The sequence below is a fragment of the Ovis aries genome, chromosome 4, assembly GCF_016772045.2.
Source record: "Ovis aries strain OAR_USU_Benz2616 breed Rambouillet chromosome 4, ARS-UI_Ramb_v3.0, whole genome shotgun sequence".
Taxonomy (NCBI): domain Eukaryota; kingdom Metazoa; phylum Chordata; class Mammalia; order Artiodactyla; family Bovidae; genus Ovis; species Ovis aries.
This window is the reverse complement of record NC_056057.1, coordinates 37897838-37914707: the sequence shown is the minus strand read 5'-3', so window position 1 is coordinate 37914707 and position 16870 is coordinate 37897838. Positions and strand designations below refer to the sequence as shown.

The 16870-nt window shown below is 35.1% G+C and overlaps 1 protein-coding gene across 4 annotated transcripts in view; it reads right to left on the bottom strand.

Moving 5' to 3' along the window:
* SEMA3A (semaphorin 3A) overlaps window positions 1-16870 on the bottom strand; it is a 548751-nt gene that overhangs the window by 157393 nt on the left and 374488 nt on the right. For all 4 annotated transcript variants that reach the window (XM_060414987.1, XM_042248468.2, XM_060414985.1 and 1 more), the window contains one exon: window positions 14914-14976. In XM_060414987.1, coding sequence (XP_060270970.1) covers window positions 14914-14976 — 63 coding nt within the window. The remainder of the gene's footprint in view (window positions 1-14913; window positions 14977-16870) is intronic.

The window sequence follows — 16870 nt, the reverse complement described above, 5'->3', positions numbered from 1 at the left end:
TCAACCACTTGTAAAAAAATGAAACTAGAACACTTTCTAACATCATACACAAAAATAAACTCAAAATGGATTAAATATCTAAATGTAAGATCAGAAATTATAAGTCTCCTAGAGGAAGACATAGGCAAAACACTCTCCGACATAGATCACAGCAGGATCCTCTATGACCCACCTCCCAGAATATTGGAAATAAAAGCAAAACTAAACAAATGGGACCTAATTAAAATTAAAAGCTGCTGCATAACCAAGTAAACTATAAGCAAGGTGAAAAGACAGCCTTCAGGATGGGAGAAAATAATAGCACACAAAGCAACTGACAAAGAATTAATCTCTAAATATACCAGAAACTCCTGCGGCTCAATTCCAGAAAAATAAACGACCCAATCAAAAAGTGGGCCAAAGAACTAAATAGACATTTCTCCAAAGAAGACATACAGATGGCGAACAAACACATGAAAAGATGGTCAACATCATTCATTATTAGAGAAATGCAAATCAAAACCACAGTGAGGTACCATTTCACACCAGTCAGAATGGCTGCTATCCAAAAGTCTACAAGCAATAAATGCTGGAGAGGGTGTGGAGAAAAGGGAACCCTCTTACACTGTTGGTGGGGATGCAAACTAGTACAGCCACCATGGAGAACAGTGCGGAGATTCCTTAAAAAACTGGAAATAGAACTGCCTTATGACCCAGCAATCCCACTGCTGGGCATACACACCGAGGAAACCAGAATTGAAAGAGACACATGTACCCCAATGCTCACTGCAGCACTGTTTATAATAGCCAGGACATGGATGTTATCCATGGACAACCTAGATATCCATCAGCAGATCAATGGATAAGAAAGCTGTGGTACATATACACAATGGAATATTACTCAGCCATTAAAAAGAATACATTTGAATCAGTTCTAATGAGGTGGATGAAACTGGAGCCTATTATATAGAGTGAAGTAAGCCAGAAAGAAAAACACCAATACAGTATACTAATGCATATATATGGAATTTAGAAAGATGGTAACGATAACCCTGTATGTGAGATAGCAAAAGAGACACAGATGTATAGAACAGTCTTTTGGACTCTGTGGGAGAGGGCAAGGGTGAGATGGCTTGGGAGAATGGCATTTAAACATGTATATTACCATATGTGAAACGGATAGCCAGTCCAGGTTCAATGCATGATACAGAGTGCTCAGGGCTGGTGCACTGGGATGACCCAGAGGGATGGGATGGGGAGGGTTGTGGGAGGGGGGTTCAGGATGGGGAACACATGTACACCCGTGGCAGATCATGTCAATGTATGGCAAAACCAATATAATATTGTAAAGTAATTAGCCTCCAAAAAATAAATTAATTAAAATTAATTAAAAAAAGGATGCTATGGTACCCTTAGAATCCACGTGCAATGTGAATTTGATCCCTGGGTTGGGAAGTTCCCCTGGAGAAGGGAATGGCTACCTACTCCAGTATCTTGGCCTGGAGAATTCCATGGATTACAGTCTATGGGGTCAAAAAAAAAAAAAAAACAATCTTCAAATAAAAACTATGGTCTATTCAGTTCAGTTCAGTCGCTCAGTCATGTCCGACTCTTTGCGACCCCATGAATTGCAGTACGCCAGGCCTCCCTGTCCATCACCAACTCCCGGAGTTCACTCAGACTCGCTTCCATTGAGTCAGTGATGCCATCCAGCCATCTCATCCTCTGTCATCCCCTTCTTCTGCCCCCAATCCCTCCCAGCATCAAAGTCTTTTCCAATGAGTCAACTCTTCGCATGAGGTGGCCAAAGTACGGGAGTTTCAGCTTTAGCATCATTCCTTCCAAAGAACACCCAGAACTGATCTCCTTTAGAATGGACTGGTTGGATCTCCTTGCAGTCCAAGGGACTCTCAAGAGTTTTCTCCAACACCACAGTTCAAAAGCATCAATTCTTTGGCACTCAGCCTTCTTCACAGTCCAACTCTCACATCCATACATGATCACTGGAAAAACCATAGCCTCGACTAGACGGACCTTAGTTGACAAAGTAATGTCTCTGGTTTTGAATATACTACCTAGGTTGCTCATAACGTTTCTTCCAAGGAGTAGGCGTCTTTTAATTTCATGGCTGGTCTATTAACCATAGAAAAATCTTAAAATTAAATACATATAAGTAGAAAATATAAATTTGTCATGGGACATACAAATGTTATTGACCATAGACTTTTTTATACACATAGTTTTGTGTTTTTGCCCATAAATGTGGAAATAAAAACCAAATATATAACTAAAAGTGCAGATAAAGATCAAATGCAGACTATAGTGCAACCATTGGCAAATGTAACAGAGAATTGGGTTGGTCCTGACACCTGTAAGTTTGTAACACTCCCTTCAGTCATTCTCTATAACACATGAATCTTCAAGTGAAAACTCAGAATGTGTTTGGACTTATGTAGTTAGTTGGAATTTATAACTTAGATGTTAGAATAATTTAAGTACATTCCCAAGTGATATTTGTATTCTGTGTTTGTAACTGATGATTTTGGTTTTAACTTTAATGCCTCCATAAAATAAAGAACAGACTAAATCTGAGCAGAATAATTGATATTTAAATTCAAATACTTGCTTTCCATCATCACTGATTTATCCAGGATGAAATCCGAGGATGTCCTATAAACATATCATCCCAAAAGTAAGTTATACTTCTATAAGGGAAAATATGAAACTTTACTGTTAGGATTCATCATTCCTTCTTATCAAATGCTGAGCAGTTTCGGAAAGTAGCTAAAATACACATCTGATTTGTCTCACTGTTTTGTTACTTACATCCTGAGTCTTTCCTTTGTCTGGGAAGGCATTATAACAAAGAAAATTAAGCACTGAAATCAACTAACTTTGAAACTAATTTTGCAAGTTTCTATAAAGAAAATTTTCTAGCTTAAAGAGTATATGCATCTTATCCATGTACCACTTTGAACATGACACATCTTAGACAAAAGCTTAGATAAGCTTAGACATAACCCAACTTTCAAGGCTCTTAGCCAGAAACTCCCCATTCTATAACAGTTTCTCCTCTTGAGAAGGAGGATAGGGCATGAATTCTTGGCCAGAGGAAAGAGGCTGTGGACAGGGAAACATCTGATAAACTCATTTACAAATAAGACATTCATGAGGCTTACCCAAAGGATTTACTTGTACTCTTAAGAAAATGCAGTCATTTGAAAATGAATTATTTTCAGGAAAATGTTTTATGAAACATGTAGGTGGCCACATACTCTGCTTTTACATAAAGATAGCCAACCCTGATTGTGGACTCAATATTACAGCATTCAAGATTATAAACAACCATTTCCAGCACCATATGTTGAAATGAAGAAACTGGCTGTGTACACACATATTGGTAAGCAAACGAATATTCTAATAAATAGCAGTGGCAGACCCAGATGGATATCTTACTCATTCTAGAAAAGAACAGGGTTTTACTTTGCCCACCAGGCCTATAAAGATACACATGCAATTTTAAATACAAATCCAAGTTCTTTAATTCCAGTAGTAACACAAGGGCATTATAGAAATTTGAGAGGCGACCCTAGATCTCCATGATAAAGAAAGGAAGGAAAATTTTATAAGTATAGACATCTGTGCATACAAGTGAAGGCTATGTCACTTTTGCAATTGTTATGAATTCTAAGGTCACAGAATCTGTGGGCTCTTATCTGTTAATCAGTTGAGTAACTGATTAGCAATAATTATTGACTGAAAAATTCTCAGAGTTCTTGAGAACTATGTAACTGAGCTACCCTGAATATCCTAGTTTTCTTTTGTTCTCTGTGTGCTGTGTTGTACTGTGATAAGTGGCTTCAGTCCTGTCTGACTCTGTGCAATCCTATGCACTGAGCTTGACAGTTCAGTTCCTCTGTCCATGGGATTCTCCAGGCAAGAATGCTGGAGCGGGCTGCCATTTCCTCCCCCAGTGTTGTCACTGTTGTTGTTGTTCTCTATTAACTGTCAAAGAAGCACCAGTATAATATGACAACTATTCTTCTACAGAGCTGCTAGAAAAAAATCACAGGACTGAAGCTGTGAAACCTGGCAAAGGGTTCTACTGAGGATGCTGATAATGGATTTTATCTGTACTCCAAAGCAGCAAGACCCACCCTATTGGCCTGAGGCCTGAATGATTTACCCAGTGAACTCTCCCAGTTGGCAGAAGGCTGTATTGTACCAGGTCTGGGGGCTAACTCAATATTATTTTGATGTGAAGGTTGATGCAAATAGAATGGAGAGAAATTTCTTGGATTTATATAGTGTGTTAAGACACTTGAACAGAAACAAAGAAACTGAATGAAATACTTTCAAAATTGGTTTAAATTAGCTGCAAGGAAACTCATCAATAACAATATACAAGGACACAGTGATTAAAAGAACTGGACAGAGAAGGAACCAACACTTGAAAGAGACATGTTGAAGTAAGGATTTTTCTTTAAACAGAAAACCAACACAAAAGAGTATCAATCCTGTCGTTCATTTGTCTTCATTCTCCTGCTTGTTGTTGCCAAGGCTTTTGAGTGTTCCAAAACAGGATATTCATTTTATTTGGAAGCAGCCTGGACATTCCTCTAAAAAAGAAGGAAGCGTGGCAGAAAAAGGAAACACACTTCACACATTTCTGCTCTAGGGAGACAGAAGAAGAGTGTTTCTGACCTTTTCTTGAACCATGACGATTCTTAAAACTCAGAATGTAATGTACTTTTTGGCATTCAACTACTGTGCTGCTTTGCTCAGCACTGGTGGATTTACAACGTAATAAAGAGAATGTAATCAGTTCAAAATGAATTCATTTTTCAAACCTGGATCTTTTTGGAATTTAAGCTGATATACACAGACAAGTTAGCAACAAGCTGGCTTCCCGAGAGTCAGGCAACCATACTGACCTCTTATTTCACTGAAATGTACTCCAGAACAACAGCATTATAAATTGTTAACTTAGCCTCATGGTAAAAGTAAAGGCAGTCATAAACTAGTAAAGCCCAAGGCCACACCTGAGGAGCGATGATTCATCATCCTTAGTGACAAACCATTTACACTTATTTTTTTTAAGAATTTCTAGTGTCTTAAGGTCAAACGTAGAAAGGAATTACACACAGAGATATTAGCCTGGAAAAATAAATTAGAAAGAAAATGTCTACCCTCAGAAAAAGATATAGAAGCCAAATGCACAGTGATTCAAAAACAAACATTACAAATATGTAGCACTGATTAGACTGTGTTAAGCAGACTTTTCCCGGATGGTTACAAAAATAAAGTCCATCCATCTGTCAAAACAACTGCTCCATGCATGAAAATTAAAACAGAATAGAGGTGTTTTTAACTAACTTCTGATAATTACACTTTCTACAAAAGAATGTAATTTACCACCAATCCCAATTACCTCCTTACATGTTCTTAAATTATGGACTGAGCAGTGAAATTTAACTCTAAATAAAAGAGAAGGCTGTGAACATGAACAATCTACATTTAAATATATTTAGTTCATGATTAAATCAAACAACTTATTCAGGTTCAAATATAAATCAGCTCAACATGAATGAATATAGTACAACATTGGCTCAGGTCAGTGAACATTCATTTAAAAAGCAAAAAAATAGTCTCTATCCCATCAACAATTTATGTTGAAATATATAATGTATAACATAGCAGCTGGGAAAGCAAAGGAAGCCCTTTCCTATCATGGTGGGTGGATACATCTCTGCATGACAATCCATTAATAAGCTTAATTCCTGAAGTTAATCTGTTGACTTTCTTTTTCTCTGGTCAATTTATTTGGCAAGCTGGCTGAATACTAGAATCTTCATGCCAAAGCAGTAATCCGTGATTGTTCCTGTCACTCACTCATCCCTTTCTCTATTTAAACTGTTCCATACTTACCTAGCAATACTGTTCTTTTTTTTCTTTTAATTCTATTACAGCTGTGATCAGATCATCCATAAGCATGCCTTCTTAATACCTCAGCATTCATTAAAGGATGTTAGAAACCTCTTCTTCAAAGAGGTATATCAAATAGAATTAAGACTTAACTGTGTTCTATTTATAATATTAGCAGTTGAATGCTGAATTTCTGACTTGGAATTTTTTAACATCCACTGATGAAATGGTGAGTAGCCTGTTCTGTCCATTTTGGGAAACATTTTTACTTTCCCTTACAAAGAAGCATCATGTATAATAAAACCAATGGACCTTTCCATTTTAATGTTTTGTTTTGTTTCAGAAAAAAATTCTGTTTTAATTTATTTTTTTTTATTGAAGGATAATCACTTTACAGAATTTTGCTGTTTTCTTTATTTTTTTTAATACAGATTCAACTACCACAACAAAGTTGGCATTATTTCATGGCTAGTTATTCAACTATGTTAGTCTATTCATATTAATTTAACTATATCATCCTCTAATCTATGACAGAAATTTTAACTTATTTGAATGATGTAACAGACTAAATGAAGACTCTTAACCAAGGACACCAGAACATTTTACCTAGATGCTTATTTAAATCAAGTATCCCATTTGACAGGACTGATGCTGAAGCTGAAACTCCAATAGTTTGGCCACCTGATGCAAAGTATTGAAAAATACTCTAATTCTGGGAAAGATTTAAGGCAGGAGAAGGGGATGACAGAGGCTGAAGTGGTTGGATGGCATCACTGACTCAACGGACATGAGTTTGAGCTAGCTCTGAGAGTTGGTGAAGGACAGGGAAGCCTGGCATGCTGTAGTCCATGGGTTTGCAAAGAGTCAGACACGACTGATCTGAACTGAACTGCTTGCATATCTGAGGTTGTTGATAATTCTCGTGACAATCTTGATTCCAGCTTGTGAATCACCTAGCCTCACATTTTGCAGGATGTACACTGCGTATGAGTTAAACAAGCAGGGTGACAATTACAGCCTTGTTGTACTCCTTTCCAGTTTGGAACTAGTTCATTGTTCCATGTCCAGTTCTAACTGTTTCTTGATTGGTGTACAGATTTCTCAACAGACAGTTAAGGTGGTCTAGTAATCCCATCTCTTTAAGAATTTTCCACATTTTGTTGTGATCCACAAAGTCAAAGGTTTTAGCACAGTCAACAAAGCAGAAGTAGATGTTTTTCTGGAATCCCCTTGCTTTTTCTATGATCCAATGAATGATGGTAATTTGATCCCTGGTCCTCTGCCTTTTCTAAATCCAGCTTGTACATATGGAAGTTCTTAGTTCACATATTATTGAAGCTTAGCTTGAAGGATTTGGAGCATTACCTTGCTAGCATGTAAAATGCACACAATTGTGTAGGAGTTTGTACATTCTTTGGCATTGGCCTTCTTTAGGACTGAAATGAAAACTGACCTTTGCCAATCCTGTGGCCACTGCTGAGTTTTCCAGATTTGCTGACACACTGAGTATAGCACTTTAACAGCATCATCTTTTAGGATCTGAAATAGCTCAGCTGAAATTCCATTACCTCCTCTAGCTTTACTTGCAGTAATGCTTCCTAAGGTCCACTTGACTTTACACTCCAGCATTTCTGGCTCTGGGTGAGTGACCACACCATCATGGTTATATCCAGGTCTTTAAGATCATTTTTTGTATAGTTCTTTTGTGAATTCTTGCCTAGCACTTATTAACTGAAGGGAAACTCATCTTATTCTTTAGATAATCAACCATCTATTTATTACTTATAATGTTTTCATATAATATTTTTTGCTTAAAACTCTCAGAACATTCCACACATGGTGACATGATGCAGGCAAGAAGGCTATAATGAATTGTTCATTTCTTACAAGTAGAGTTAAAAATGATTAAGACCATAGTTGGTACAAATGAAAGGTGGACTTAATAATATTTGTTTTGAACATTAATCTGAGTCCAGTCTTGTTAAAAAGACGATGTAAGGTTGTTCATTAGAATTTTCATGAAATTCCAGTTCTCCAAGAGTAAGGATGATAAATTATAAATTTATAAACATTTTATAGGTGGTATGAGCCAGTGTCACAGTGAAACAGAAAATATAGCAACTGTTTGTGAATAGTTGTAGCAGAATTGTGCTGTGTCTACTTAGGTACGTTGGAACTACATTCTTTGAAAGGAAATGCTTATCTTATAACTAAATATGAGTTACATAAATGAGTTAATCAAATAAATGTATACAGAACAATACCTAGTATATATAGTAAGCTACAGTTGATGTTAGCTATCATTATTACCAGTATTCTTTGAATACAGAATTTGAACTGTCAGTTTACCTGATATTTACCTCCAAACAGAAATAAATGTACACACACGCATGCAAATGAAAATCTATGCTTATTTGTGTGGCATTTAATAAAAAGCTTTTTATTTGCTTTCATAAGCAATCAGTTGTCTGTATACCTCATCTGTCATCAAATTTCATTACAGAATCATATCTAAAACTAATACACTGATCAAAGTCTTTCATGTGAGGTCATCTAGGGTACCCACAAAAATAATAATCAATAATATCAGGAACAGTGAAGGGTCTATGATTCCACTTTACTGGAAAGATAACAAGCTACTAATGGTAGTTTTATGGATGCTGACAAAAGTTATACAGCTCCTGATCAGAGATGAAAAACTTTATTATTCACAGGAACAGCAGTAGTCATAGTCAGCATTTCTCATGTCAGTTCCCCAAGCTCCAGTTCCCACTGTGCAGTGAGCAGAGGGCCAAGTGACACTTACACATGCAGTGAGGTGCATTACAGCAGAACTCTTGGTTGAGGTAACCTCAACATTTTGTAGCAGGCATAAGCATGCTGGTCATTACATTTTGAGAAAGAGGTTATGTTCGCTGTACTTGCAGATAAGCATAACAGCCCTTTGCTCTAAGGGATACACTATCTCTACTTCAAGGTTATTTGAAAACTAACTGGCCTTTTGCTTAAGAATTCTTTCATTCTTCCTATGTTCAGAAGTGTGAGAGATCTGTGAAAAATGGTCTCTAAACAACTACACATCAGGGTTTTGAGACTTAGTGAAACATTATGATTTTTACAGAATTAGAAGGTAATTCTAAGTATCCATTTTAAGTTTTAACATTGAAGTCCCTAAAATAAAATTTAAAAAATGAAGTTGATGTCAGCTTTGATCTTGAAAAAGTAAGCAAAATTCAAGGACTAACTTGCATTTAGATCGTACAAAACTTAAGATGAATGTGCAGCTTCAAATTCTCAGTTGCATGCACTTGGCTAAACTTAGTGCTGTTGAGGTCCCGCAATTTGAGTCATGACAAATTTGATAGACAAGCTATATCATATGTTAAAAATGAATAACCACCAAGAACAAGAATATAAAAATAAGTCTCTCAAGAGTTGCAAAAATGTCCCCAAATTCAGGTGCATGATACTGAACTTTGAAATGTATCCAAAAACAGTGATGTTAGGAGAATCTGTTATTTTTTTGTTCATCTCAGATGGCTGAAATTTTGGTTTCCAGTGAAGTTCAAAATATTTCTAATAGTCATAAGGTTGCCATTTGGTTTTACTGAAGCTTAGTACAAAGAGAGATGTTTAGTAGGATAAACAAAGAAGATTCAAAGAGCTATTGATTCGAAACAGATTCTTTTTCCAGTTTAGCATGTATTCCTTTTTGATTTGCAAAACAGGGTCAAGGAAGTTAATCCCTCAATAGAAATGTTATTGTGAATACAAAGTGAATTTTAAGCACCAGGAAAATATCTAAAATAATAGTAAAGGCGGCTAATAGAAGTGAGAATAGAGATATCTGGATTGCATTTACGTCCTTGTTGAGGGTATCTGTACAATAATATTACATATATGTATTTTTTTTCAAATTACAACTCTCGAGTGACAATAATAGAAAAGGTTCATGAACATTTCACTCCTCTAATACAGATATACAATAACAGTGTAAATATTTAGAACGGATAATACCAAGAAAAGAAGGCATAGTAGAATATATACCCTGTATATTCACTTCTGGAAAAATATATTTAAATTAATGTTATTGTTAGAAATGCAATTATCAGCAGCCTATGGTATATTTATATTTCCTCCTTTTCTCTTTGTCTATGTATACATGGAGAAAGAGAGAGACTGTAACTGTCTTAGGCTAGAGATTCCCTCTTAGCACAAAGTCCATTTTTTGTGAATTAGCTGCTCAAATCCCAGCTATTGACTTAATATATACATTGCATTGCAAAATTGAGCCATGAGAAACAATGGTTTATATCTTTCCAGCTTCCCAGGAGAATGGAGAAAGGTTTCAACTTTCTATACAGTGCTACACTCACTGACACGGGAACTATGTAGGTTTAATCAAGTGGCATATCCTGATTTCCCAGGTGGCTGTGCCATGTAAACCACCTTAAACAGACTTAAGAATGACCTCCTTTCAAAATACATAAAATTAACCAGTGTCTTTGTCTTGCTTTTCCTATTGTAGTCTTACATCTGAATCTAATACTAAGAAGATAGCATTTCCTCAAGGATGGTTTGTTTAAAGCAGCTTTATTTCCAGAGGACTTTTAGAAAAAATACTAAAACCAGTGGGAAAAGGGTAAACTTAGGTTCTAGAAACCATGGAGAGCACTCAAGAAGGTGGTTAGTTTATCTTTGTATAAATGTTCAGGTCAATTCCTGTTTTGGTTACATTTGTATCTTGGAGTCCTGCGGCTGCTGCTGCTACTGCTAAGCTGCTTCAGTCATGTCCGACGCTGTGTGACCCCATAGACGGCAGCCCACCAGGCTCCCCTGTCCCTGGGATTCTCCAGGCAAGAACACTGGAGTGGGTTGCCATTTCCTTCTCCAATGCATGAAAGTGAAAAGTGAAAGTGAAGTCGCTCAGTCGTGTCCGACTCCTTGCAACCCCTTGGACTGCAGCCCACGAGGCTCCTCTGTCCATGGGATTCTCCAGGCAAAAGCACTGGAGTGGGGTGCCACTGCCTTCTCCGCTTGGAGTCCTAATGGCTGCCAAAATCACTCAAGCCTCCTTCATGTGGTTTTCAGAATTACAAGAGGTCTTTAAAAGGAATTATTGTCCGTCAGTCACAGCTGACTATTATTTACTCAAGATAGAGCCTAGAATTTCCTTCAAACTGTCTGTGTATCACTGCACAGGTATGGCCCTGAATGAAATTTTTTTAAAAAAGGAAAAACAATATAAGTGGCTGAGAAAATTTTGGTAAAGATACTGATACTATTTTTTTTATGCTTATCAAGGAAGAAATGCTACAATACCAATAAGTCAGCTATTTGTTATTTTTTAAAATGATACAGACAGAAATGAAAAAATAATGCATCTGCATATTAAAGTCCCAAAATGATAAATGCCATGTATCCTATTTAAATAGTTATGTAATTGAGGTACATAAATGAGGTCACCTGAAAAGTAAAATTAATTTTAATAAAATTCATTCCAAATGCCCAAAATGTATTTTTAATAATAGGTCAATTAAAAACAATACTAAAGTAATGAGATGGGTTACAAGAAAAATAGTATGAAATATATTTCGTTATTTAAATATACTTTAGTGTTTGGTTAAGAGCTAAAGGAAAAAATACATTTTTTCCTTGAACTAAAATACATGAAAATTGCTTTGTTCTCCTTTAATTAAGTGTTAAAAAAGAAAAAGAAAAATCCACAATGCCTGAACTGATTTGATGCAGAATGTAGAGGAAAAACAAAAGCACGTGCATTTTATCAGGTTATATCAATTATCTGACTTAAGATTTGTATGACTAATACTGCCATACCAACAAACTTTCAAAAGTTTATATCTCTCAATGAATACATAATTACCTATCTCTACCATAATGTATGAGATATAATTTACAAGTTTTCATAATCCTTATATAAAGTGTTATGAAATAATCAGGTGCCATTAATACTGTGAAGTATCAGACTTCACAGACACCATATGTTTTAGCTACTTTTAATTTACTTCTATCAAGACCATAAGCATATTCAGCAAGCCTGGAAAATATAATAAAGTTGCTTGTCTTGGAGAGGAAGCCGCTGAGGTCATCATTAAGGTTATGCCTTGGAACTGTGGGGATCCTGACTTTACTGCAACTGCTGATCGAACTGTATGTGGGCTGACACCAGAATCCCTCAGTGTTTGGTACTGATTGAGGAGTAGTAGTGGGAGGGGGGGAAGGAGATGAGAGGTTAGGGTAGAGGAGATGAGGCAAGGCCAGAGGCATGAAAGATGAGGGAAATGGACTGAGATGAATTTTGGAAACCACAGACAAAAAAGAATATCTGCTATCGTAGCAACTGAATGAGCTAATTTAATCACTGGACCAGATACGGTCAGTACTTGGCTCAATGCTTTTTATAAAATCCAGATAATCTGTCAGTTAAGTATGGTTATTATCTTCAATTTTCAAATGTTACTAAATTCAGTACAGTGCCACACTACAGTGATCGTGATCATTAGCAAGGACCAAAACATATTTCATTAACAATGTTTTCACTTAGAATTTGTCTAAGCAACTCTATTACATACACTAATAATAGTTAATATTTGCATCATGCATTACAGTCTAGGTAATAATTTCATTTGTGATTGACTCTTACAAAAATGTTATGAGTGGGTTATTATTATGCCCACACCAAGATCCCCTAAAGGAGAAAATGGCAACCCACTCCAGTATTCTTTGCCAGAAAAATCCTATGGACAGAGTAGCTGGGCAGGCTACAGTCTATGGGGTCACAAAATTGTACATGACGGAGTGACTGAGCACACACACAAAGACACCCTTAAAAAGACCAGAATACGTAAGATATTTCTTTCAATCTCTACTGTTCATTATCTGTGTGTTAATGCACAAATTCAAATCCATATATGCCGCACAACACAAAAAACATCAGCAGAGACGCAAAATTTATCTCAGTTTTGAGTAGTGCACTCAAAATATTTCATAATTTTTGAATGAGAAGATTTTGAATGAATACTCTGAATCATTATATTTCCTTTTTAAGAAAATGGTGGTAATGATAGACTTGGTAAATTTATTATTTAAAAACTACATATAAAATACTATTTAAATTATCATAGTGCTTCGCACAGGAGGGATTCTCAATAATTTTAAGTGCCTATGTCTTTGCCTGTTATATTTTAACAGAAAGAGAAAAAAATGTGTTTTTAAAAGTGACAACTGTATACAGGTAAAACCTCCATTTCTCTCCATTCTTAGTTATTATCACATTGTAATCTTTCAAATTTGTTAGTGATAAACATAGCATTTTGATATTAATAAATATTTACTTATTCAGTTATATATTTTGCCAACACTTATTCAGTATTATCTTATAAATAATTTTCACAAAAACCATTAAACTCATAATTGCAAAATATGTACTGTCCCATTTAACAGATAAGATACTATAAAGCCACTCCACCAGTTAAGGTACTTGCTTGAGTTAATTAATGAGTCAGTGGGAATCAACATAAAATTCTTGGCTTTTCTGAAGTCTTATTTAATTTTTCAATTTACCTTTTCAATCACCCTAAACTATGTATTAATTTAGGATAGTATAAAGTTTGATAGAAAAGAATTTTTTGTCACTTTCACACAATCAGAAAAAATGTTTCTGTTTATGAAGGTGTATAAAGATTGAGTTACAATCTTTATATTTAAAATGGAATTTTTTTTTTTGGAGGCGGGTAAAGTAGACAAGGATAGCTTTATTGCTTTGCCAGGCAAAGTAGGACACAGTGAGCTCCTGTCTCAAAAAATTATGTGTCCCTAAACTTAAATTTTTAAGGATAAATTTCCCATGTTTGCTCATATGTCTTAATCATGGGCGGAAGATACCTGTGCTGTGCGCCTTCATCTGCTTTCACTGGTAGTGAACGCTGCTGCCATCCTTATCCATGAACTCAGATTTCACTTCAAATCATTCTAAATACACACATCTTAGGCAGCTGCTACCAATCAATCAGATTGTCCCTTGAAAATATCTATCTACCTATCCATCTATCTATATACATACATACATACAAGATTTATGACTTAGGATAAATTTCTTCTAAATGCTAATCTGAAGACAAAACATTTAAACTTATTTCCTTTTGTTTTGGATCCAAAAATATCTGATAAAACATAAAAAAATAAAATCATATTTAAGATTCTGAATTCATTTTAAAGCACTGATTTAAATGATTATAACTGCCTTTCATGATCTGTGCAGATACATGGCTATGCTTCAAACCTGTGGCTCACTGACAAAGTGTACCTCAGGAAAAATGCCCTCTACCTATTAAGAGTGGTAAAATCATTGTAGGGATTGCTTACCATTCATTCATCTTTTGTCCCGAGTACCAAAGACAATGTCTATTACATAGTCATTTCTCAATTGATATTTACTTAAGGAATGAGTACATGAAATGTAGGAAGTAAGGAGGAAAGGAAAGACGAAAGTTCTAAGGGAGAAAGGAGAAGAGAAACATAAGGAAGAAAGGAAAGCGGGGAGAGGAAAGAAAGAAAAGGAATAGAATGGAATGGAAACAAGGTGTAATTTAATCACAGTGACTCAGAAGAAGAAAAATTTCAATTCATTCAAAAGGAATTAAGAATTAACATTGAAAACCAATCTGTACAAATAAGTTGGTTCATTGGCTATAAGTTTATATGCTAAAAAATGCATTTTGTTAATTACCTTTTACATATGTAAATCATCACAGGAACACATTTTTGCTTTATTTAGATATAGTCAGTTTTACCTACTTTCTTTGCATTAAACTTTCAATGTTTTACATAAAAATATAAAAATATTCAAAATTATGTATCATTAATTTGTTTTGAAAAAGTGATTAAGTCCACAAAGCATGATGTTTCATATAACAATGAGCAAAAATGATGCTAGAATAATAAATTCCTTATGCAATTATTAAAATAACTTACTAGATTGATACTTACCAGAATATCTTTTCCAGCCCACTTGCATTCATCTCTTCTGGTGTAAGATACTGGCCACACAATCTAAGGGCAGAGAAGAAATATTATTTTCTGCCAATTAAGTTTTCTAAGAGATCCAACATTACAGTCTGTTAGATCAAGTAGGGCAACTGAGACAAAGAAAGTTCCAGAAAGCAGTATGTGGTGAGAAACTTTGAGGGCAGACTTTAAAGTGGCATCAGATAATTAGCATGAACTTGAATCATATACTCTCTACCTGTTAGGTTTTGCTCTATAAATGAAATTTGAGCAACACAGAAATTTATGTAGTCAATAGATCTAAACGGTGTGTGATGGAAACAACTGTACGGCAGTTTGGGAGTGGAAGATCTTCTCGAGACCACATGAGAATCCAGTGGAGAGAGACAGAAACAGGCATAGAATGCAGCTTGCATTCTTTTCAATGAGTCAGTTTTTACCATAAAATAGTGATTTTGATTTTGAAATTTAAACATCAGGTGCTCTGGATCCATTTCCATAAGTCAGATCTCAGCATGACATTCTTAAATGAGCAACTGATAGAGAAATCCACTTTAGAAAGGAATCTTTCTTTTCTTTTTTTGAAAGGAAAATAAGTGAACAGTAGTACTGCATACATTCAAGAGATAAAGGAGAAAATGAGGAAACAGATACTCTTAAAAAAAAAAAAAATCACCCACCTCACTGTGGGTAAAACTCAGACTAACCAAGTAATAACTTTGCATTTTCATCCCTAATATTTGGTCATCATCTTTCCAAAGTTTCCTGTATGATTTGAATACAGGGACACTGGTAGGTAAATCAATTCAACTCTTGGCTTAAAGGATTGTAGATGCATTTCCCTCCATAATATTAATTAAAATATCCTCATCTAAAGTTTAACATAAACTTTTTCAGTTCCCCTGAGCAATTTCAATGACTCCTATCTTTTTGGGCACAGCAATTTTAATTTTTTTTAAACTCCTCTTTCTTATCTGGTAACAACAGTTAATTTCAGGAGGAAAAAATCATATGTAAAAGAAAATTTCAGAGATGATGGCAGTTAGTCATTCATGTCTGCTAGAAAGCTTTTAGTCTCAAAATGAATGATTATCATTCATTTGGGAACCTCTAGATAATTCAATATAAATGGTCATAAACTTGAGCAAAGGCTGTGATAATCTAGGGAATAAAGGCAAAATGCAATGCGTTTATAAATAAGAATTTAGGACTTACTGAAATAAATTATGTTGACATGGCAAGTGGATTTCAGGTCCATGTCACAATGAAAAACTCTAAAGATTTTTTATATGCATTTATTTTTTACCATTTAAAGCACTTAATTTATGTAATCCTTTCATTTTCATATACTTTTCATGTATGTCTCTGTATGTAAAGTACTATAACTTGTATCATAAGTTTTATTTTTCAGAAAGGAGTTTCATAAATTTTTTACAAAGGAAGAATATAGTTACCACGATTTTAATTAACAAGCCTTACATTCTTACAATTAACATTACCCTGATTCCTGAATAAGGGCTTGCACCTCCAATCAACAGGCTCCACAGCCCTGTCTTCTCACTGAATATGGAAAAGCCAAGTGAGCTATTCTTCCTTAAAAGTTAACAATGGAGGAAGATCAAATATAAATGTTCTTTGGAACACAGAGATAATAAATAGCAGAGCTAAGACTGACTTTCATATTCAGCTTTTCAGAGAGATGTGCAAAAATCATGTATTATTAAAATAGATACCTTTTTTAATTCAAAAAGGCAGGTTGATTTCTGCAGTTTCCTAGTATTTCATAGATGTCATTGACACAACATAGGACTCATTTTTAGATTTCTCTCATGTCATTATTAACAAAAAAGTAATCTTGCTAACATTCATGCTAAATTTTCTTATAATTTAGAGGGGTGTATTCATTTCAGTTCTGTCACTAAGTCATGTCCGACTCTTT